Source organism: Elgaria multicarinata, chromosome 11 (assembly GCF_023053635.1).
Source record: "Elgaria multicarinata webbii isolate HBS135686 ecotype San Diego chromosome 11, rElgMul1.1.pri, whole genome shotgun sequence".
Classification (NCBI taxonomy): domain Eukaryota; kingdom Metazoa; phylum Chordata; class Lepidosauria; order Squamata; family Anguidae; genus Elgaria; species Elgaria multicarinata.
Genome location: NC_086181.1, coordinates 6,646,551 through 6,670,538, shown reverse-complemented (window position 1 = coordinate 6,670,538; position 23,988 = coordinate 6,646,551). Strand labels below are relative to the sequence as shown.

Below are 23,988 nucleotides of genomic sequence, written 5' to 3'. Positions count from 1 at the left end.
AACTGATGTGCAGAGTTTAGTACACTGGAAATTATTACACCTTCAATCATATTAAATATGACTTGGGGTTGGCTTCATCTAAAGCCGTCAGAATGGATATTTTAGGATGCAGGAGAGGGAACTCAACAAAATGGTATCAGTTTCACCATGTACCTCATGGCTTACTGGTGCCTGATACCCCTTTTTGGAAGGGTCTGTCCCCTTTCAGTTTAACTCTTATATGACATAACACCACTTAATGATTAAGTTGCCTCCCTCTGGTCAGTTCTATGAGCAACTGTTCAAAGGCACAGTCATTTAGGATATAAACCTATAGTCCCTGAGAGGCCATCTGAGAGACAATAGAAATTGGCTCTGCCCTTGAAGAGGGAGATCCGAGCTCACATACTTGTGGCTGTGGAAAGGTCCACAACCAATTCTACTCTGATTCTGGAATAGACAAAAAGGTGTGCCAGGAACTGTGGGAGAGGTTGTGAATTACATAGCCATGAAATGGTGGAGAAAACCACAACAGCTATGAAGCCGGCATAGTTTATTTTCCCTCCCATTGGGAGCTATGGGAGGATTTTAAAAAACCCCATAAACAAATGGCCTCAAAAGGGGGGGGGGAGTGTGTGCGTGTGTGAGGAATGCTGTCACCATTACTCTTCTGCCCTTCCAATGCAGGGCATTCTTTCACCTGTTTCTCCCTTTCGCTACCAGTACCTAGACATTTTGCCTATTTGTCATGACCTAAACATGCATTTACTCAGTCAATGCAAGAGTAATCAAAATATCCTATCCTTGAAACACTTTCTTTCCGATACACCTCAGTGATTTATTTCTCAATTGCCCTCAGCATTTTGACCAGGAATGGAGGTGATAGTATCTTCCCAGAATTAAATTATATTTTGAGCCTGGTATTACCATCCACAGTGATTCTAATAGGTGTCTGCTCATTTTCTAGTTCATTGGATTCTATATACTCCTTGGCATATAAACTACACACCTTTAAAACACCACTATACCCAAGAATACTGGGTATATTCCACAGATATTCCACAGATTCTCTCTGATCCATCAGGTTTCTGTTAACTGTGTCCTTGTTTACAACCAAGCACATCAGCCACTGCCCCCCCCTTGGGTTAGAGAGGCTTCTAAAGCTGTAAGCACATATATTAGCTGTAAGCGATGTTCATACACTCACCCATGGCTTTATAAGCCATGCTTGAAACCCATGGGGTTCTCCTCTCTTGGCTCTTACCCTTATGTACTGGCTTTGGTGCAGAATTCCTGATTTGCATTATGCCACTGTTCCCCATTATTTCTGAACTGGGGAACTCTAGCTCAATGTCAGTTGCTAAATCAAGATCTGATCCTGGCTATTTATACTAAGATTATGAAAGAATTCCCTCATTCAAGATAAAGGGGATCTCTAGTTTAGTGCTAGAACTCTTGTGCTGAAGCCAGTCTGCAACAGAAAGAAGGAAAGGTAAGAGAAGGGATCATCCATGGCTCTGTACACGGAACAGTTCACATTTATAGAATTCTACTTTGGAGATACTGAATCCCTAACAACCTAAATGATTTCAGGATCACACAACCGTATGCTGGGTGACATTTGTGGAGGGGGGTCACACTGTACTAGCATGATAAATGTTGAGAAGCTGTGAAGGGAAGTATCCCCACCTCAAAGGGTCCTCCCTCATTTTAGAAACTGCTTGTTGCACCCTGTGCCCAAGAAGCCCTTGCCACTATATCTATGGCTGTGTGTGTAACTGATTCCAAAGCAGCTCAGAAAAAAGTATGGAATGCGATACTGGAAGCAAAATTCAATGGAAAGTCTGAGCTTTCACCGTCCCCAATACATTTCTTGCCCCTAAAGCTGCAAATATATACTTAAAAACTAGAGAGGAGATGGAATAAATGTGTGCAGTAGTTGGGGTGGGTCTTCTGTGACAGGAATAGCTCTTCCCCTCACTCTAATTAACAAAGCCAGAAATAAACTTTGCAAATTCCAGAACTGTGCGAAAAATCTTATGCAAATTTACTCAAGTTGTACAGATTGCAGAATTCATTCTTTTTTTTGGCTGAGTTTGGATTGCCTGGATGTAATAAAAATCACACAGCCCTGTTACACCATATTTCATCTATGTAAAAAAAAAAGTTGCGAAGACACGGCTAGTAAACGGCAATTTGTATGATCAAAAGTACACTTCATTACTATTACTTAACATGTTTCAGGCTTTAGCAGGGAAAATGGGTTTTGGAGTTAACCCGGTGTGAGCTCTGGGTCAAATATAAGTCTGAGAGAGAGAGAAAAAAATCCCAACTGGTTTGCTTCTGTACTTCATTTGCAGAAATCAGCACATGGAGCATTTCACAGGACAGAAGTAAGCATGATCAACTGCTAATGCTGGCACTGCTGTAAAGTATGAGAGCAGACGCTAATGAAGAAAAAAGGGTTGGCAAACCTGGACATGTGCAGTAAGGTCTAGTACAGACTGGGGCCACCCAAGGCCTCTGGCACATCAAGGACTTGTTGATATTCAAAGCTTTTTGAGAGTCCCTCATCAGGGGATACTCAGTAAACTTAGGAGATAAGAGGTCAACTCCTTGGGATCAGTAATTGGTTAAAGAACAGAAAGCAGAGGGTAGGAATGAATGGACAATGTTCACAATGGAAATAAGTAAGAAGCGGGATCCTTCAAGGATCTGAATTAGGACTGGTGCTGAAGGCAGAGTTGAGCAATGAGGGGATCAAATTATTCAGGAGAGTAAAGACTAGGAATGTGCAAGAAAAAGCGTGTTTCAATTCTCCATTTTTTTTTAACTTTAAAAGTTAAATTTTCCTTCTCTATAAGCTCATTGGTTTTCAAGTTTTCTTTCTTTCTTTGCATTGATTTCAATGGGAGTCCAGCCTCTATTCTGCTGCCTGTAACTTTGAATATTTATCACAAAATTGCCAGAGAACTTCAGGAATTCTATTACTAATATCAATGGACAGGGAAAATAGAGGCTGAGTTTCCACCTTTCCAAGGAATTTCCTGTGAGTTCCAAGACTGCTGTTCCACATAACATTCTGGACAAAAGGGATTCCATTTCCCCCAAACTTTTATTTAAAAGCCCTAAACAAAGTTTGACAAAGGCATCCAACTGAAGTTACTCTGCCAGGTGAAGAGGTGCTCACAGTGCTACCAGATCTGCCAGGGCCTGCAGCCCGCCCCCCCCCCCCCGGTCCCCAACCCCTAGGTTCACCTAAAAACCAGTAAGGAGAAGAGCATTTAGCCCCTTGTGGGGACATCTGTGACTGAAAACCACAAAGCAACTTCAGTTTAGAAGACCACTTCTTCAATTTGGGTTGTTATTTTCTTTTCCACAGCAGCTCCAGGGTGTTTTTCCCCCTGTAGCACCCTCAACATGCAAAATATAGAAAGAAAGGCAAGTTCTGGGTTTCAGCCAGTAGACAATGGTTTGTATTGGGCAAGAAACAAAAACAAAACAAAATAAATGCAGTCATGCCCAGAGCATCAAGGGAAACCGTCGTCATCATCCTCTGCCATTTCCTTGGCAAATTCTAGATCCTGCTGCTCACGCTCCCGGCGCTCCTGCAAAGCAAATGCATCACGATTTAGTGCAACTTAGTCAGCATGCACTGATATGGAGCTTTGTGAAAGGCAATTCCCCAGTGTAGGACTGATGGCACAACCCCAAGGAGGATATCTCACACAACAATTTAAAAAAGGCCATAGAAACTTCCCAGAAAACGTGTTTAAATGTTGGTTGCAAACATGCATTTTTCTCTCCTTTTTAAGCTGTTGATATGGCTGACACAGTTTATAACATAAGAAAACCATTTAAAATAAAATGCCAGCTATGTTTCTGGGGCTATGTAGCATGGGTGGTATGAGGGAAATATGTATCTTCCTATGAAGACACAGCGTTGTTTGGAACAATGCTCTAGGAACCACACTCAGTGGTTGAGACGCCAAACTTGCACGAGTAACCAGACTGCCTCCTGTTCTCTATTTGGTCAGACAAAGGACCCAAAAGTAAGTGTGCAAGAGGAAGTAATTTTGCTGCTGCTTCAACATGAGCCATCTTGCACTGAATTGAGGGGAGTGGTGAAAGAGCAATAGCCTGCCTAAAGAGAGTGAGGAGGCTGCGATTGGATGTCACATTGTGTCATTGAACCATGATGTGAATGAGCAGCAGCCCGTTCTCTCTGACTTCACTTCTCCCTTCATGCAAGTGTATAAACAAACAAGAAGGGGTGGCTTTGCGTTATATCAGAGCCCATGATTATTTATTTAATACATTTTTACACTGCCCCATAGCTGAGGCTCTCTGGGCACAATTAAAACCATAAAATACAACAAGGCTCCAAATAAATTTAAAATGTTAAAAGTTTTAAAATGCAATATAAAATTAGGTAAGTAACAGTCCAAGGAAAGCCTGTGTGAAAAGGGATGTTTTCAGGAGGCAAAGGATGTTACGTTTTGTGCCCCCTGAACCACACGAGGCAGGGCGCCGCTACAAAGCAGGTTAAGCACACCCAAAGAAGCCAGGATTCAGAAGTCAACTTTGGTTTACTCACTTGGAGTGAGTAGGCTGCATGCACCAGCATGCTGCTCATTCACATCATGATTGATTACAACCGGGTTCCTGGCTTAATGTGATGTCCCAATGCCTGAGTGAGAAATTGGGGGGTTGGGAGAGAACAGGATGGGACCAGGAAGGAATAAATGGAGAGTGGCAGCAGTGGCAACAGAGATAAATATGAGGGTGGAGAGAACACGGTCCACTTTTATTCTTTCCTGAAGAGAGCTCAGAACTATTTACACATGGTACATATATTTTTCTGTTATTATATCACCTTGTAAAAATGCAATCAAAAAGAAAAAAGAGGAAAGTATCTGAAGTGTTTCATGTTTTAAACAAAAAACAGACAATGGACTTTTTTGTGGATGTGAAAGGAACACCTTTTTGCTTCATTTGTGGGAAAACTTTGGTATCATGAACAAAAGCTAACCTTGAAAGATACTATACTACAAAGTATGGCAACTATGAAGACATTCAAGGACAGCTGCAAGAAAACAAAATAACAGCACTGACAAAGAATTTGAATACGCAGCATGGAGTTTTCAAAAGACCAAGTGAAAAAATGGAAGGTGCTGTACAAGCCAGTTATGCCATGAGTGAAATTCTGGCAAAAAAATTAAAAAGTATTCAGATGAGTTGGTAAAGGTGTGTACTGTTGTGGCTGCAGTTTTGTTGGCTCTAGAGAAATCTAAGTAATGATGTGAGTCAGGATTTTGAGAAGCTTCTGAAAGATGCTGTTGCTGATATTGTGCTCTATTGTCAGGCAACTGATGATTACTTGCAACTCTTTCATTACTTTGCACTTTAGAAGATGACTGCACTCTCGACCCTCGACTTACTTAATACATCTCATTTGGACTTCTTTTGAACTTCCCCTCTCCACCCACTGCCAGCTCTGACACTGCCCTCTGCTGGCATGTGACCCCTGACAGGTTTCCCACAAGGGAAAAAGGCTAACGGGAAAAACATTTCCCCAACACATCCTAAAGAGAGACTCTTAAAATGTTTAAATAAAATTGCCCAGTAAAAGAGCAACCCTAAGCTTCCAGGGAGGACAGCTGAAGGACTACTGAAGATGGCAGATCTCCATCTTTGCCTGTGAAGGCTTTACCCTGATAGTGGCAAAAAGCTCTGCAGCTGGGTGGCAAAAACTGGAGATTCAAGGGTGATTTGGGGGCTGCAGTCCAATAGTTGCCAGGGGAACCTCACCTCTGCAGACTCCAGGTCCTTGTTATAAGACTTCGGAGGGAACCTCATAGCCTGAAAATGAGAGGAGACAGACCACATTAATTGGAGGGAAGTGTCACAGGGCAAGAAGCCCAAACGTAGAGAACTTCAACAGCAGATGCACAGATACAAACAGGACTTTTACAGGTAGGATGCCCTTGCTCTTTGGGGCTTGAGATTGGTGCGCAAGCTCTGTGCAACTTTCCTACTACGACTTTGGTGTCAGGAATCAAATCTTTAAGTCCAGTCTCTTAAGCACGGAGTCTTTTGCAACAGTAAATCATAGTTAGCATTGATATGGTGCTGAAGCGCTCAAAACACTTCTCGTGCTCTCAGTAATCCTTACAACATGGTCAAGGTTAGGTCACTAATATTATTCCATGGGAGAGAATAGTCTCAGGATGCAGAAAACAATTTTAATTATGAAATGCTCAACGTGTTTTGGCCTCTTTTTTATGTTAGGCCTTCTTCAGAGGGCTGTAACAATACATATATAGAACATAACTGAGACAACACAGAAATAAAATATGTTTAACTATTAGAAGAGCACACTGCAAGTAAGGCCTGCGCTTTTCATCATTAAAACTGTTTTCAACATCCTGAGATTATTCAATTATTCCGACATTGCAGGTGGGGCTGAAGCTGAGAAAGTGGCTTACTGAAGGTTACCTAGCAAGTTCACACTAGATGAGAGATTCAACTAAGAACTTCTGGATTCCTAGTTTAGCCACTACACCACGCTAGTCAATCCATTTGAAACTCATACCCCTGAATTTCCTGAAGGAAGTGTAAAGGAATCCAATTCCTATCCTCACGTGATTTAATCGCTGGATGTTGCTAGGTATCAAGCCCTCAATGAAGAAAGTGGCAGAGGAATGCATAAACTGTGGCATCAGCAATTCTAATTTGATCATATTTGAAAGATAACAGAGACTTGATGCAGAGCACTGTAAGTCACTGTTCTAGCTGTGGGATAGAGGTTCCACTCTTTTCTGCTTTGTGCAAATACAGCACATGCCCAAAACCACCCCTGTAAGACACCGGTGCAGACTTGTTCCTTTACCTTGACAGACATATTGTGAATGTCGAGGCAGAAGGAGATGCGCTGGTGAAAGGCCAGTTGGGGTTCCCGTGTGGAGTAGATGTCAGTCATCTCCTTCGACTGGACATAGCCCTTCTCATGGTTGATGCTGGCTTCAATCACACCATCCCGGATGGCCTGGGAACCACAGACAATGAGTCAGTTGCCTTCCAACGGCAATATCCAGGAGCAAAGCAAAACAGTGCTGAAGCAAAATCTTCGGAGCTTTCTTGAGAGGTCAATTTTTAGAGAAGGGGTTGTCTTCCTAACCGCCATGAGCCTCACTGCAAATGTACGGTGGCAGGCTTGAATTATTTGCATAGGGAAAGGCAATTACAACATGCTCAGAACTCCTATTTTGTTTTGAGTGTTTAAAAATGCTTATAGGCCACCAATTGGACAAAAGAGCCCTCTCAAAGTGACTTACTAATACATACTGTACTTAAAATCCAATTAAAACTCATGAGAAATGACAGAATGGGTATGAAACTTCATCTGACACATGCCATACTGCCAAGAGTAGCTCAAAAAGGTCTTTCAAATTCTTGCTCACACATTTACAGTGTTTGAATATCCTGTGTCAGTAAACCAGAGCTTGAAGGGAGACAGTTATCAGGATTACGGTGGCCAAAGTTCTGATATCTTTCTGTATCTCACAAGACCAGGAGGCTAAGCCCCCAAATGGCTTGACAGATAAAGTACATTTGTTTAAGACTCAGATGATCACAGAGCTTTACTAGGCTTGGAAAGTGAAAGGATGATTGGGAATTCCTATTAAGCCCAGCACCAGGGCTTCACTGCAGCCACTCACCTTTGCAACGATAAATTCAGCGTCCTCTGGGCTATCTAGCTGCAACTTCTGGGCTATGTCAGCTAAGGAGATGCGCGAGTATGAAAGGCTTATCATGCGAACACCTGCATGAGACACGAAAGATAACCCAAAGGAAGTGAAAATGAGGTGGACAGGCAATCGGACAGCCACTGGATAAAAGTGATAATTTCTCTCAAGGGGTGCTTTTGCAGAAGCAGAAACTTGCTTGCCACTCACACCTGCCTATCGAATGGTGGCAGGACAGAGAAGGGGAAACAAGGGGACACACTTACTGGTAACCGAGAAACAGATGCATTGCTGAGCCAGGATTTTAAACATGGATCCAACCTCAAACCTCCATGCTGCCATGGAATGGGACATCACAACTCTGAGCAACTGGTGGTCTCTCACCTGTCTTAATCACATTGTGTCTCAGCCGAATGATGAGGGTGTAGGTTCCATCTGCTTGGAACTTATCGTCAAACTGATCAAGGACCTGGTTGAACTTGGCCAAGTTCCCTGTCCGAACAGCTGTGAGAACAGAGAGGGACACCAGGGAGGATAGAGGTGAAGAGTTTTGTCTGTGCATGCTAAAACACGTGTCCGTAACTGCGGCCTGGGAATTCTAACTTTCTTTTGTGCTATAACGTATTGTCCTCCTTGCCGGTGCTTTGGATTAGCATGTGAATGTGCCACGTATCAAATATAGCCTCCATTATTGGCCAGACATGTGACCATATCAAAAAGCATGCATTGATTTTGTTGTGTAAACTCACCTTGAGCCTTCATCAAATATTATATAGGCCCCGTTCAGACAACACTCTAAACAATGCTGCTTAACTACAAAATGGTTAACAGAATGCATTAACCTTAATGCATTTGATTAACTGTTTTGTGGTTAAGCAGCATGGTGTGAAATATATACCTATTTAGTATCTGATCACTTACCCAATCATTACTATATATTAATGATTTTATTTAATGAATGGCTATATACCTATGAAAAACTTCAAAGGCTCAACCACGTAGTATGGTTGTGGCAGAAATCATCACAATATTCTTCAGAAAACTTTGCAGTTCTTTTAGTGTTTGCATGTTGTATTTTGTGAAGTCTGGTCTCCAAATCCCTGCAGTGGATGCATCCAGCAAGTGGAAAGAAACCTCTGGCTTCTGATATAAGCAAACTCTTAACAAGTAGGACTGTTGTTAAGAGAATCCTTGGCAATCTGTGGAGTCTAATCACACGCAGACACGTACTTCTAGGACTATAAAGTCATTTCATTCACATGCACCAGGCACCTCACACAGCAGGTCTGAAGTTATTTGATGTAGAAATAATCAATGTGTGGCCAAGCCTTTTCGGTGAAGCGGTTTAGAATTTCTAAAGAGAACAGCCCTAGACTGGTGTTTTGAACCTGGATGTGTGAGGAGAGGGGATGCTCCAGCCCGGCTACTTTCCCCCATTGCATCCATTACCCTCAGCTCGTGGAAGGTGACAGTCCTGTATTCATGGAGGCTCTCCACGTGACCCAAATGCTGAAAAAAATCTGAGTTAAAGGTGACAAATTGACATTTAAAGCCCTAAACGGTTTGGGGCCAGGTTATCTGAAGGAACGCCTCCTCCCACATGTACCTGCCCGGACCTTAAGATCATCTATAGGGGCCCTTCTCCGTGAGCCCCTGCCAAAGGAAGTAAGGCAGGTGGCTACTAGGAAGAGGGCTTTCTCCGCTGTGGCACCCCGGTTGTGGAATGAGCTCCCCAGAGAGGTCCGCCTGGCGCCTACACTGTACTCCTTTCGTCGCCAGCTGAAGACCTTTTTATTCTCTCAGTATTTTAACACTTAATTTTAACATAAAAATTAATATAATTAATATAATGTAATAAATAAATAAATAAATTTAAATTTTACTGTTTTAACTCTGTGTTTTAATTTTATATCAATTTTGCTGCGTGGTTTTTATCCTGGTTGTGCTTTTTATACTGTATTTTGTATTTGTGCTTTTAACCTGTTGGTTGTTTTATTATGGTTTTAATTTTTGTGAACCGCCCAGAGAGCTTCAGCTATTGGGCGGTATAAAAATGTAATAAATAAATAAATAAACAAATGTGACAAAGGAGAGGGGTGGGGCTTTCCCTCCTTTCCCTCACGTGTTTGCCCTATTCAGGTTGAAAACGTTTGAATAGGGCTAATGTTTCTCTTGAATTTTAGCTTATGACGACTAGAATCCCTTAACTAAGGCTGCAATCCTGTACACACTTACCTGGGATTAAGTCCCATTCAACTTCATGGGATTTACTTCCCGGTAGATGTGCATAACATTGTAAAGGGATTAGGCAAGTTTAGGTAGAGTATCTTAAATGTCATCTTTGAAAAGTTTGAAGAGACAATAGCATTTACAGAGGAGGTGCATAATATGGCATTTGCTTTAACTCTCAAGAAAAAATGAACTGAAAATATTGCCCAGCTTTCTTGCTTTTCTTTTTGAACAGACACTGATACAAATCAAGATCTTATAAACTGGAAAAATGCAAGGACAGCTATAAGCCAAGCAAATAATTCCTCCTACTTTTTAGATGCCATTACCTTTGTGTGCAGATTGTCCCCACCAGTTTTGTTTTACTGGTGATGCTTGTGTTTGGAGGTTGGGGAAGTGGATGAAATAAGTGCAACATTGGTCTGTACCTACAAGGACTTTGTTACTAAGAAAAGATGTATTGTATTATGCACACCGTATTATATTTCAGTTTCTTATACTAAATGTAAAACAAAAACATGTACCCCTTTCAAATTCAGCAGATTACTGACCGCAAGAAGCATGAGTCTCTACGAGCAACATTTCAAATGGACTATGCTGTCCAAGAGAATTCTGAGACATATATGGAAAAATCACATCGTTACAAACTATTTATTCCATATTCTTGCATTTTTCCTTCAGACTATACCACAGCAATATCATTGGCCATTGTTTTCACCACGCTAAGAAGTGTGACCCCAGCCACACTACCTACCCTGCGTCAAGAGGAAGTAGGGCATGAGTGATCTCTTCAGAGACGGCTGCCGAAACTGCAGTCTATCCGGGATCTCACCTAGTAGCAGTTCCACCACAATCAGCATCTTATGGACCTACGGCACAGATGCACAGACCCATTTGTACTGTTATTAACCATAAAGCAAAACTTTGGACAGACTGTCATAGAATTCTGCGTGCTCTCTTCCCATCATTGGCCCACAGCGCCACCTGGAGGAGCCAGCTTCTACTTACCGTCTGTTTGAAACCAACAGCTGTGTGTTGTGGAGCTTTCCGTAGGGCATTTGTCATGGTTCTCCTAGCTTCAGAATATTCCAGCTGGATGGCCTTGATGCGACCTGGAAGAGAAGATGAGCTCAGCGCTAGGAAGGTTTGGTGTGGATGTAACAAACTATGGCTGCCTCCAGATGAGAGCTTCCCTCATGATTGATTTGCATCGCAGTGCTAAATTGGAATCCGAGGAGTGGGGAATGGGAGGTTCCTTAAGACGGTGCTGCTCAATCAAATGAGGGTTTTGTGCTACAGTCACTCTTAGGCACTGTGCCATCCACGCTGATCCTCTTGAACCCAATTTTCTACGTGACATGTGACTGGAAGGGGCACCGCATCAGTACACGACACACACCAATCCCCCAAAACACCCTCTGTTGGGTGTGTGTGTGCCCCTAAAACAGCTTCAACTTGTAAACAGGACAAGTTGTGTCCCAATGAGACCTAGTCCAGCTCTTATACTGCCTGTCCTGGCCAAATCTGGGCCATCGTTCTTTGTTACCCTAGGTAAATTGAAATGTTGTCACTCTCTCTACTGAGTAGCATAACAATAGCACACAAAACAATAATGATCTTTTCTTTCACTTCTACTATCTGCCACTTTTTTTTACTTCATCCTCTTTATAACTGTATTATGCCCAGTTAGCCAATAAAGATCAGGAGGCTCCCTGCTGCATTTCCTGGAGTGCAGAAGGTATTAACCCAGCAGGTTAGGTTCTAGGCTGTCACAGGAAGTACAGGTACTAGCTTCCCAAGCTGTGTATAGATAAGAAGAATATATATTTGTTTTGCTGTTTCACATTTTTAACGTGATTTGCTCTGAATTGTCCATTTTGTAGAAAAGCAGAATATTTATTTTAAAATAACGAAATGAATATTGTTTACAAGAAACTTCTGCAAGCGTTAGCACAGAGAGAGGAGTGGGCAGGGACAAATTCCTCTCCCCGCTGCCAAAGTCTTAAGAAGCTGGGAAGCAAACATTTCAAGCCATTTCTTCATTACCAAGGCCTTGATCCAGCCAATCTGAAACCAAAGGTTGCTTGACATGAACCTACCTGTCTCTTTTAGTAATGTACAAGTATGGACTTCATTACCTGGTACTGAATTTGGTATTCTGAGCTTTTAAAAAGAAAGAAAAGAAAAGAAGCAGCAGCAGTTTTCTAGCCCTGGGTGGGTGGTGTTGGGAGTTGTAGTCCTATACATCTGGAGGGCACCAAGTTGTGAAAGCCAAGCCAAAGGGCTATAGAAGTAAACCAGAAAACACATGGTGATGGTTCTAAATCTCAGAAATCAGAGGACCACTGAGCAGAACAAGTGTTCAGGGAGTGGGGCTTTAGCATTCTGCACAGAAAACCTGCTCCGTCCTCTTGCCTAGCAGAAGCAGAATAAATTATACAAATCAGAGGATACTGTGCCCAACCTATTTGGGTAATGGTATTTCATGTTTTTTGGGCTAAAACATATGATAAAGTGGAGTGTACGGTGTTCAGGTGCATGTTTTGAGTCCTATGTTTGATTTCAGGCCATCTGGGATCTCAACAAGGGGTTAAGTGCTGCCTCTCACCTGTATAGTAGAGGTACCTGGCCCACTCATTGTTGTTTGCCTGCTCAGGGAACACTGATTTGGAGACCAGCTTTTCTGCCTGGTCATAGAGGTCATAGTGAAGGTAGTTCCTCAGCAGCAGATTCAAGAGGGTAGCCTGGCCATCTGCATCATGGCGGAGGGTTGCTGTCCTTAAGCGGGCATGAAGGAAGCTTTGGAAGAAGGAATGGAGAGGGTGGGTCAGCTGGAGGCCTGGAAAAACACTACCAAGGAGTATAGAGAAAGGTTTTGGCAACATCTGATGCCGCCAGACTTACCTCCTGACCACATCCAGCTTGTTCAAGAACTCATAGATACGAGCATGGTAGTAGTAACACTTGGCCACCACCAGATCAAGAGCTCGGCGGTTTTGAGGACTTGTCTTTTGCATCAGATCATCTGAAACTTTCTGGGCCTGGAGGAAGGAGAAACAGGGAACACTTGCAAGGCTGTGTCAGTGGGTACCAAAGAGTGACACCTATACGTCACAGAGACATGCAACAGTTTTCAGTGCAGTACTCAACTGTTTAAATTCCTGCCTGGTCTGCAAAAAGCACCCCAGTTCAGCCTGCATGCCCCTCACAGGTACTCTTCGTGGAAGCAAGGCAGGTTGCTATAAATCAGACATAAGGAAGCCTTTGTGCATCTTTAAGAAGAGTTCACTCAAGCCCATTGTAGCAGGTGGAATGTTTTCATTCCCCCATCCTAAAAATCTGAGACTCTGAGATGTGATTTAGTGACGGCTCCCAGCATAGTTCAGGAACTGCTTGATTATAGTTATAAAGAAATTAAGTGTGTGATGGAGTCGAGGAAGTGGTGCACAGATTTTGTTGCACAAAATTGCACTTGGGGAAATGTTTATAGAATATCTGGGGCAACAAAGGCATTAAGAGGACGAAGGAGCCAGGAGAGGAACTGAGACCTTTGCGTAAACCACCAACAGTTCCTGTGGGTTTAAGCTTTCCCAAGGCTTTTCAGGGGTTATTGGTATCTGTAACGTACACAACTACACCTACCCACACAAATACAATTCACCATCGCTAATACTCTAGCTTTTGTGTTTGTGTCAGCAGCCTTTAGCATCGTTGGGTTTGTGTGGAGAAAGAAGTGATAAAGAATAGTGCCTTCTTTTTTTTGCTGACTTACAATCCCTGGCAGTTCTCTGATTTCAAGTGCAAGAATTAGACATATGGGGATACAGATTCATTACCTCTTGGTAGCGTTTGCTATTCATCAGATAGATGACCAGGAGAAGCTGGAGATATGCTTCTACCTCTGGCAGGAGAGGCGTGGAGGCTGCCTTTCCTGTGCGAGGCCGGAACTGTAGGTCAGCTTCTGTGTCCATAGGCTACAAAGAGGTGTGAGAGAGATACAAACAGGTCACTAAGAGCTTGTGACCCCCTCCTCCCCACATTCTTGAAAAGGGGACATGTTAGTACCGTCATGAATCTGCCATGAAAGGTTGGTGGCACAGTCCTCAATGGACTCAAAATTACTGAACAAAGTGACCACCCCACCCCTATAAAAAGCAAAAGCTAATTTGTGTAAGCCCCGGGCAATTAAGCATGTTGCATAAAGAATTAAATAAATAATAAAGTAACTGGCACCAATAGAGAAGACACAAGCAAATTAACAATGAATTCTGGGTAACTGAGCTAAACAATAATGGTCAAGTTGGCCTGGATGATATCCAAAGAGAAAACGGTCAAGTTAAAACATTACTTGGGCCAAAAACTTATTTGAGTACTGTTTCACTTCTTAATTAAGAATATACAGATACGTGTGAATCCTGCACTATGGTTTATGTAAGGTATACAGATCAAACAGTTCCACATACAGATGCCTAGAAAAGTTAGGTTTAATTAGAAAATACTGAGTAAGAAAATATCTTCCAAAGGTGTAATTAAAAACTGATCTTGCAGGAATTCTGGGTTGTCTCACTAGAGTTTATCCTCTTGATAATTTTGAAAATATATCAAGTAATAAGTGATTAAAATGAAATACAACAAAAGATAAAAGTTAACAACTTGCAAAGAAATGTTATAAATACAAACATATAACGCCTGTCTGCAAAGATTTTCTCTTCTTTTAGATTGAAAAAATAATATGTTTTAAAAACGAGGTGCCTGATGTAAATCCTGACTTAGCCTCTGTTCTAGTTGGCATGTCTGAGACATTAAAGTGATATAAAGAAACATATCCGGCATATGACCTTGATGAGATATCTGGAAGTGATATGGAATATACTGATAAGAATGAAACCTGGAATAAAATCCATGAAGACTAAGTATGGCCAAATGCTTAAAACACTTTTACTTACAGGCTACAAGCAAGCAAGAGAGACAGGAAACTCAAGAAGAAAATGTGCCATATTTTGAAAATTATTTAGGGGAAGAAACCAGTAGTCACAACAATCCTTTTTAGGCAAGAGATAATGTCATGGATGTACCACAAAAGGTTGGTGGCACAGTCCTTAACGTAGTCAAAATGATTACTGAAGAGAGTGACTAGAGATGTCTAGAAACAGTTACAGACTTAGCTTTAATTAGCAAATACTGAGTAAATAGTTATCTTCTCAAAAGTATAGTTCAAAATTGTTCTTATCTAACCTGAAAGGTGTACGTCGTATAAGCCTTTTTTGTATGTTCTATTCTGTTTAAGGAATGCTTAATATGTGAGCCTAATTTATGGGAAAGTAGATAATGTTAGTTATAAGGCAATTTCTACATAAACAAGTATAAATATGCACTGATTTTAGAATGTGGAAGCTTCTTATTAGAAGCCCAACAGGCCTGCGTACTTGTCATCTGAATAGCCTATTCAGTATGGGAACTTGATACTTAGAATGCAATCTCTCCTTTTTAAGATGAGACTAGAAGTCTAAAAATAAGAAATGTTTAGGAAATTCTATTTTCTGTTAAGCCATTCAGTTCTAAATAGCAAAGCTGTTTAACATCCACAAATATTTTAATGTCATTTTATGTAAATTATATTCTTATGTGATGGTACATGTATATTTCTAATAAAAATTAAAAATGAATAAAAAAAATTTCCTTTACGAATTATTTTTAGTACAAAACAAAAATTGAATCAACCTCAAACAATTTGGGGTATACACTTTGTTTGAAGTGTATTAATCAGCTTAGAGTAGTTAACTGGCAGCCAGATGCTTCCTAAATACTGGAAGTACAGACTGAAAATACTCAGCAAAGACCTAAATCCATAGCAGGGTCCACATATTGCCCACCTATTACCATTCAACAGCTAGTAATCTTGGAATTCATCAGCCACCCAAAAGGATCACGTGTTGGAAGCAATAGAATTTCTCTCTCAAATATTTGGCATTCTTCCCATAAATCCTTTTTGGACTTGCCTCCTCCAGGAAGTTGATGAGGAAGTCTCGCACAGCATTATTAGATGTGAAAAATCCATTGATGGCTTTCTGGAGCACATTGGGATTGAGGCGGCGAGAAGTGGATGGCAACGCTCTCAGGGCACGCAGAACGTAACGCGGTTCCTTCCCAGATACGGCTTTCTCCAACTGCTTCACATGTTCCTTGATGTCTGCAATGGGCAACAAGGAACAACAAGCTTAATAGTGAAACAGGTTAAGCAATACGATAAGGTGGTGAATGTCCACAAATGGTTGGATTGTGGAATGTCTACTCCTGAAATCACAGAACTACAGTTATGTCAGGAAACGATCTCAAAGCCCTCAGAACCACAGCAGGTTTGTTCAAACTCCTAATTAATGATGGAAGGAAGTTCCACCGTGCCTGGGTCCAGCTCCAGCTGAGAGCCCCCTTCCTCCTGCTACCAACTGTCTCTGGAGAGGCCACCAGTGAGGAAGGAAGCAGCAGCCAGGCACCTCTCCACCGTGCCTGGGTCCAGCTCCAGCTGAGAGCCCCCTCCCTCCTGCTACCAACTGTCTCTGCAGAGGCCACCAGTGAGGGAGGAAGCAGCAGCCAGGCACCTCTCCACCGTGCCTGGGTCCAGCTCCAGCTGAGAGCCCCCTCCCTCCTGCTGTCAACTGTAACTGCTGAACTTTGCAACTAAGCTTGTAGTGCCTGAATTTGTTTTCCTTTTCCCCCTCCTCCTCCTCCCTCCCAATCTCTTTTCCTTTTGTGTCATGTCTTTTAGATTGTAAGCCTGTGGGCAGGGACTGTCAAGAAATACTTTTGTAAGCTGCCGTGAGAGCCTTTTTTGGCTGAATGGCGGCATAAAAATCCTTAAATAAATAAATAAATAAATAAGTTCTTCACTCTATGGGTATATTTGGAGGGACTATGAGTTCAGTTATGATGCATTTACATGAGTATTTAGCTATCAGATTTAGGGTGCAGACATCAACCATCCTCAAAAGAATTCTACATAGCTGTTCCTCTTAATGTATTAGAACATGTGTTGTAATGCTTTCCTCTCCTATTGCTAAGCGTCAGTACAGCACTGTTTGTACTGTTGTAGTGCTAGACTGGAAGGGGAAATAAAACAATGTTAAGGGGGACCCATGGATGGCATGATGACGGGCCCTCCTGGAGTGCTGGGGTCCCACGGATATCAGATGTGTACACTAGCAATACTCCAGGTAAGTCCTGTACAACACAAGGACAGATTAAGGGTGTTGCCAGAGTAGTGATGGGCAGCCTGAAAGTTACAGAAAAGAAAACATGTTCAATAGAAGCAATATGATAAAATGCATAGTGGTGCTTTAGAGACCAACTGGATTACTGTGGAAAGATGTTGCTTCAGATTGCACATTCAAGATTTCAAGTCAATTTAGTTATCCCTTTGCATCCAATAATCATCTCTCAGGTTATGCTCACAGGGCAGATAAACAGTGTATTATTCCTCCACCATTTCAATGCTTACTTGTGAGTAAACTGGATTCTAATCCATGTTAAGCCCTAAACAGGCATTCTCTTGTTCACATGTGGGGGAAAAGTATGTAGGGGGACGTGGGCATGGACAAAAGCCTCAACTCCTCACACTTCAAGCTTCCTGTTAGGCTTTTGTGTGTTGAGGGTTAGGTCTGTATAAGGCTCTAAGCAGGTTCTGCTGAATGTGCTTACAGAACCCTTATACAGACCTTCATGCTCAATGCACGAAACTCTGACAGCCAAGCGCACAAAATACACTCGCATCCCCCTACACTCTTTTTCCTGACACGCAAGCAGGCAAAAAATGCTGGAGTGATGCTGTGATATTGGCTTATCACAGGGAAAAAAAGGATGTGATCTTGTACATGCAACTGCAAGCATTTTTGTGATCACTTCATGCATCTAATGAGGTGTTGCCACAGTAATGCACAGCTCTTGAGATACTATAGTACTCTTGATCTCTGTAATGAATATCTCCAAGTACCCACATTCACCTTGTATTTCCACATTGCTGCTCCTATTTGTCAGTTTCTGATTCACCTCTGCCCCCACCCCCTGCAGAACTCTAGCTCTCTTCATATTTTATCATAATTTAAATTACCAGCCTTCATCTTAACACATTTGCCCAACTCCCTGAGGAAGCCGTGTGCTATTTCTGTGTTCCCTACAGCAGGAGTGGGAATTCCCAAGTATGTACTCTTGCTCTTTAAATTCAAAATAAGTCGGTGGACCACAGGTCTCCTAGCTGGAAAATAGAAGAGCACCCAAGGCTGAAGCTAGTTCATCCACGCTATACAGAGTTTAGTTAGCACTGTGCTGGTGCAAAATAAATACCTAGATCACAGAAGATCTATGGAGGTACATATGATGACATTCATGCCCACTTTCTTCCAAGAAGGAGGTTCTATCCCTAGCCTTCTCTAATCATAACACACTTCTGTGGCCTATTTATAGGTTATGGTATTTTTAAACATATAACCTGTTCAAGAAGATCTAAAACAAATCAACAAGAAACAGAAGTACTTAAAGAAAAAGAAAATCAGTCCTATAAATAAACACCATGTTACAAAGCTAGAGTCAACAAACAATGCCCCCACTCATGCAATTAAAGTAAGAACATTATTGTTTTTGAAAACACTGCAAGGCTGGTTTCTGGCAGGTCACCTTAGAGAAGGGCTCCCAAAGTTGCAAAGCCACACTACATAATGCTATTCTGCTCCTCTTAACCTCATAAATCAATAGAATCTGGAGCAGGACATCATCAATTTATCTTTATAAACTTTGTGTGTGTTCATCCTCATTTTTTCTCCATGAAGCTCACAGTGGTCTCTGTTAAATTGCGTCATTCCTAAGTATGCATAAAAAGGATACTATTCCTAGCCATGTTTTCCCACAACTCACTTCCGAAATATACATGATTACTGTGATGGTTAATGGCTGCCTGCTCCCAGGGATGCTCTATCCCTGGGTTGATTACTGTGATGTATGAGGCTGGAACTCTGAGTTGTTGGGGGAGAGACAACCCAGAGTTTCAACCCATGGTTAAACCAGACAATTAACAGACTGACCCAATTTGTACATCGCAACAACCCCTGCTTTTCAATTCACAGGTTGTTGAAAAGGCGAGCAGGAGCAAACCATGGGTTCCAACTCTGTGTTGTCTTTCCCCAACCACTAGGTTCGGACGTCATGAGAAACAACCCAGAGATGGAGCTTCTCTGAGTTACTTATCTCTCAGTGAAAGTAGGTGTGTGTTGGAACCACTTGCCTTTTTATCAACCCATAACTCGTTAATGATATGCAAACTATTATGATTGCTGAAGGAAACCGCAGCATCTCCCGTGTACACACAACTGAGAAACCCGACAGGCTTCTCAGATGTGTGTTTCCCAAACACACATCCACAAATGCATCACAGGCAACACTAAGTGATGTATCCATTTGCCCAATGTAACTGTTTAACCAGTGTAGCCACGCCCTCCATGAGCTTCAGTTGGACAACCCATTGGACCTGGATTTTCTTTGTTCAAAACCAACCCTCCGCTACCACACTGGCTGAGTTCGGACGACACGCTAATCAATGGTTGTTTTCCATTTTGTTCTTATCCCCACCCCCGGGTTGATCAGCGTGTCGTCCGAACTCAGCCACTGGACTGCCTGTCTCCCACCTTCCACTGGGTAGCCCCGCCCCGCCCCTCCATGCACGACTATAATAGGTTTGGGGGGCCGCGAGAGATGAGCCCCGCTCCCTTTAGCCCCACCCTAGAGATTAGAATTCTTGAGGCTGGTCTGCACCTCCTCCATCCACGCGCACGCGCACTCACCGGCCCCGGGAACCGACGTTCGGCCGCCAGCTAGCCACGCCCTCACCTCATCCACAAAGGGGACTGATGAGGGGCTCAAGCCACGCCCCTTTACCCCCCCCCCCGGCCGACTCTACTCTCTCGCCGCCGCCGCCCCCTCCTCACCTTCGAGCGTGACGGCGTCCAGCTCCCGCTGCGACTTCTCCGCCGAGGCGGGCTCGGCCGAAGCCGCGTCCTCGTGCATCTCCACGTCGGCGGGCGGTGGGGGCGGCTGAGGGGGCTCCGCGGGCGCGGGCTTGGCCTTTTCGGACCCGGCGCGGCGCCGAGAGCCGCCTTCCTGCTTCATGGCTTCCACCTTCTACACACCGGCTACCACCGTGACAGAGCAACAATCGCGAGGCACGACGGGAAAAACGGAGCAGACTCGACCAGCCGATCGCCGAGGGGAGGGCGTAGGGAAGAGGCCCCGCCCCCTCGGGGAAGGCGCGCGGCAGAGAGACGAGCTCAGATAATCACAACCGCGCGCGCTCGCGTGGTTTGGGGGTCTCCGTTCTATGTTGTGGAAGAGAGAGAGAGAGACGCGGGAAGGGGCTGCGTGGGAGCGAACAGAGCAAGCACGGGGGAGAGGGGCGGCAGTTTAACTGTGGCAGGAGCTACACTACTGCTTTAAAATGGTTTATAACAGTAGTGACTGTGGCATTACACCCCACAAGTCAATTCCAAATGTATGTCTGCAGTTTGTAAGTCTGTGGTTTGTAGAATGTTGGCCTGAGTGGGCGGAGTTAGAATGTCTTGGGAGGGGGAGGAGTGATATATAAGGGAAGGACTGAGGGGATTGTGAGTTCTTGTTCTTTTCAGGGAACCTTTTCAGGGAGACTTGTTAGGTACTCTTAGAGTCTGTAGTGCTCTCTGTGTTTATGGTACTTAAGGTCTGGGAAATTTGAGAGTCAGTGTAGTGAGTGGTGTCTTTGGAGTGTGGTGTGCACGTAGTGGAAGTATATTAATCAATACTGATAATAAAGAAAGTTCAAGAGTGATTGTGTGAGAAAAAGGAAAGCGCGTATGTGAATGAGTTACAGGATTGTATGAAAGGTTTCAAAAAGGTTTTTAAATGTTATTTGAAACAAAGCTTATGAACTTTTAAAAATAAATTTTGATTGTTTTGTTTTTAAACTACCACAAAAATCCCACGTGTCTGTTTGGCATTTATCATCTTAAGTTTACACATATAACCCCCACTCTGACGATCATTCACCTAAGCAGATGTAACTCACAGCGCATTATTATATATATTAAAATCCATTCTCCATTTTAACCCCTTTCTCCACATAGTTTGGAGGAAGGTGGGCTTTATCCCTCGCCTCAGGCGTATCAAGCGGTGGTGCTTGGCTTGAGCAGGGAGTAGCCGCAGCCGGGTCTGGTGTTCAGAGCCTGTGTCGCCCCATAGTAAGTGGTGGCAGCCGTGAGGTCTGGTGTTCAGAGCCTGTGTCGTGGCATAATGACAACTGTTGGGGCCCAGGACACACTCTGTATTGTACAGCTTTCAAACCGTTTTCACAGTGTCATATCCTGCTTGGTGTAGATCTGCAGCAGATTGATCATTGCTGCAGTTGGACACTTTCCATTGGACTTCTGCAGGTTGCCAGCTGAGAATAAGATTATACTTCTAAATGTATACGGCTGCCTTCTATTTCATATCATACCTTGTAAACCTTTCTGTTCCATTTGTGTGTGTGTGTTTTTTACAAAATCAGCTTTCCCCCCTATACCAAACTGTTTTCTAAAGGGTTGCACTTCTAACAGCCTTCTGCATATGCCAAAGGCTGGGGTTTAGCACATAAGACTGAACCCCTCTATTGCAGCACTTTCTGTTCTGCTCTAGCTTCCAGTCCATTTCTGGGCCCGATTCAAAGCACTGGTATTAACTTTTAAATCCCTAAAGGACTTGGGCCCAGGTTACCTGAAGGATCAAGGCAGGTATATATATGTACGGCAGGTGGCTACTAGGAGGAGGGCTTTCTCCGCTGTGGCACCCCAACTATGGAACGAGCTCCCCAGAGTGGTCCGCCTGGCGCCTACACTGTGTTCTTTTTGTCGCCAGCTGAAGACCTTTTTATTCTCTCAGTATTTAACACTTAATTTTAACTTAAATTTTGCTGTTTTAATTCTGTATTTTAATCCTATATCAATTTCTGCTGCATGGTTTTATCCTGGTTATGCTTTTTATATTTTATTTTGTATTTGGGTTTTTAGATTGCTGGTTGTTTTATTATGTTCCTCATGGTTTTAATTTTTGTGAACCGCCCAGAGAGCTTCGGCTATTGGGCGGTATAAAAACGTAATAAATAAAATAAATGCTGAGTTTATCCTAAACAGCAGATTGGAACACGCAATACTCCGCAGTTTGAGCAAAATAATAATATAAACAGCAAAGTATTTAAGCTAAGTGAAACATTGGACTTGGACCTGTTGTAAATTCTAAAGATTTAATTAATTCGCAGAGCCAGCCTGTTGAAAAGGCTGGTCCTGTGCTGCAGCATCTCTGCAGCATTTATTTCCTTGTCTCTTGGTGATCTGTGCATCATTGTAAAATGGGCACATGCCCCCCCCGATGCCCAGTCTTGTTTCCCTTTGCACCCTCCATCTCTCAACCCTGCCTACAGCCTTTCGCTACTAATATATGCTGTTCTCCCTATCTTTAGGGGCAGCAAACGAGTAGTGTGCCACTGCGACCTCAGCTTTACTATGGGGCTTAAAGACCAAGGAAAAGTATGGATGCACTGATCTCCTTTGTCTTGTCTACTAAGACTCTTGGCCCCATCTCAAACATGAAAGATTAACAGTGGACTACATTACCGATTTATCATAACCCACTATATTTTAGCACCTACCCCCAAATCTATAATGTTGGTAGTAACACTGGATATGTTGCAGGGCTGTCATAAACTTTGCTCTCACTGTCACAGCTCCATCTGCAATATAAGCAAGTGTAAAGTGATGCATCTTGGGTAAAAATAAACCCAACCTCAAGTATAACCTCATGGGATCTAAGCTGGCAGTGACCGAACAAGAAAGATATCGGGATTGTGGTGGACAGCTCAATGAACATGTCAACACAGTGTGCAGCCATTGTAAAGAAGTCAAGACCATGTTAAGCAGAAAAGGAATTGAGTATAAAACTGCCAGTATCATACTACCCTTATACAAATCTATGGTGCAACCACACTTAAACTACCGTGTACAGTTTTGCTCACCACACCTAAAAAAAAGATATTCTAGAGCTGGATAAAGTGTCGTAAAAGGCAACTAAAATGATTAATGGGCTGAAGCCTCTGGAATTAGGAGTGAGCAGTGAAGTGGCCAAGGTTACTGGCGACACCAAATTATTTAAGGTTATTAAAACACAAAGGGATTGTGAAGAGCTCCAGAGGGATCTCTGCAAGCTGGGAGAGTGGGCATCCAAATGGCAGATGCGGTTTAATGTAAGCAAGTGTAAGGTGATGCATGTTGGGGCAAAAAACTCCCCCCCTAACTTCAAGTATAACCTCATAGGATCTGAGCTTCCACACTAGAGACATTCAAGAGGCAGCTGGACAACCATCTGTCCGGTATGCTTTAGGGTGGATTCCTGCACTGAGCGGGGGGGGGGGGTTTGAACTCAATGGCCTTATAGGCCCCTTCCAACTCTATTCTATGATTCTATGATGCTTTAATCGTAAAGTAAACGATTTTAAAAGACACTTTAAGTTTTTGCTATACAATTAAATCTATTTCACTCCACTTCCCAGGGAATGCTAAACACCTCTATAAGCCATAACTCTACTTTCTTAATCCTATCTTGATGCAAACCTCTAGTAACCCTAACTCACTCCAACCCTCACTAACTCTCATTCTCCAACTCTCTAAGAGCTTTATCACACCAGCGTTATACTGTGCCGTCACTGCAAATTTATTTATTTATTTATTTATTTAGAGTATTTTTATCCCGCACCTCAGCCAAAAGGCTCTCGGAGCGGCTTACAATGTATCAATAAAGAAGACAGTCCCTACCCTCAGGCTTACATTCTAAATTGCATGCAAAGGACTCAGAAGTTTTCCACCTTATAATCTGCTTTGATTGTGAAGTACTCCCAGGCATCCTGCCTTAATTGTGCAATGAAGCCAAAAGATTCGCCGTATTTAGCCCCTGCTTGTTGAGCGTATCTTCCGAGCTGCCGCTGGAGCGC

General features: G+C 42.9%; 1 protein-coding gene across 1 annotated transcript; it reads right to left on the bottom strand.

Moving 5' to 3' along the window:
- Positions 1 to 3,425: 3,425 nt before the first annotated feature.
- Positions 3,426 to 20,203, bottom strand: PSMD3 (proteasome 26S subunit, non-ATPase 3). The gene is made up of 12 exons (XM_063138735.1): positions 19,928 to 20,203; positions 15,956 to 16,146; positions 13,793 to 13,930; positions 12,861 to 12,997; positions 12,565 to 12,755; positions 10,965 to 11,068; positions 10,711 to 10,825; positions 8,112 to 8,231; positions 7,701 to 7,804; positions 6,872 to 7,027; positions 5,791 to 5,841; positions 3,426 to 3,587 (listed from the first exon to the last, which is right to left on the bottom strand). The coding sequence occupies exons 1-12, from the start codon at positions 20,106 to 20,108 to the stop codon at positions 3,510 to 3,512; spliced, it is 1,566 nt and encodes a 521-aa protein (XP_062994805.1). The 5' UTR covers positions 20,109 to 20,203; the 3' UTR covers positions 3,426 to 3,509.
- Positions 20,204 to 23,988: the final 3,785 nt, after the last annotated feature.

What these genes read in the sequence shown, in the direction of transcription:
- PSMD3 (XM_063138735.1), bottom strand. Translation starts at nt 20,108, where the DNA reads ATGAAGCAGGAAGGCGGCTCTCGGCGCCGCGCCGGGTCCGAAAAGGCC. An exon ending in TCATCAACTTCCTGGAGGAG is followed by an intron (nt 13,931 to 15,955) that starts GCAAGTCCAAAA and finishes ACCTCTTTGTAG; the next exon opens with CCTATGGACACAGAAGCTGA. An exon ending in AAGCTGGATGTGGTCAGGAG is followed by an intron (nt 12,756 to 12,860) that starts GTAAGTCTGGCG and finishes CTTCTTCCAAAG; the next exon opens with CTTCCTTCATGCCCGCTTAA.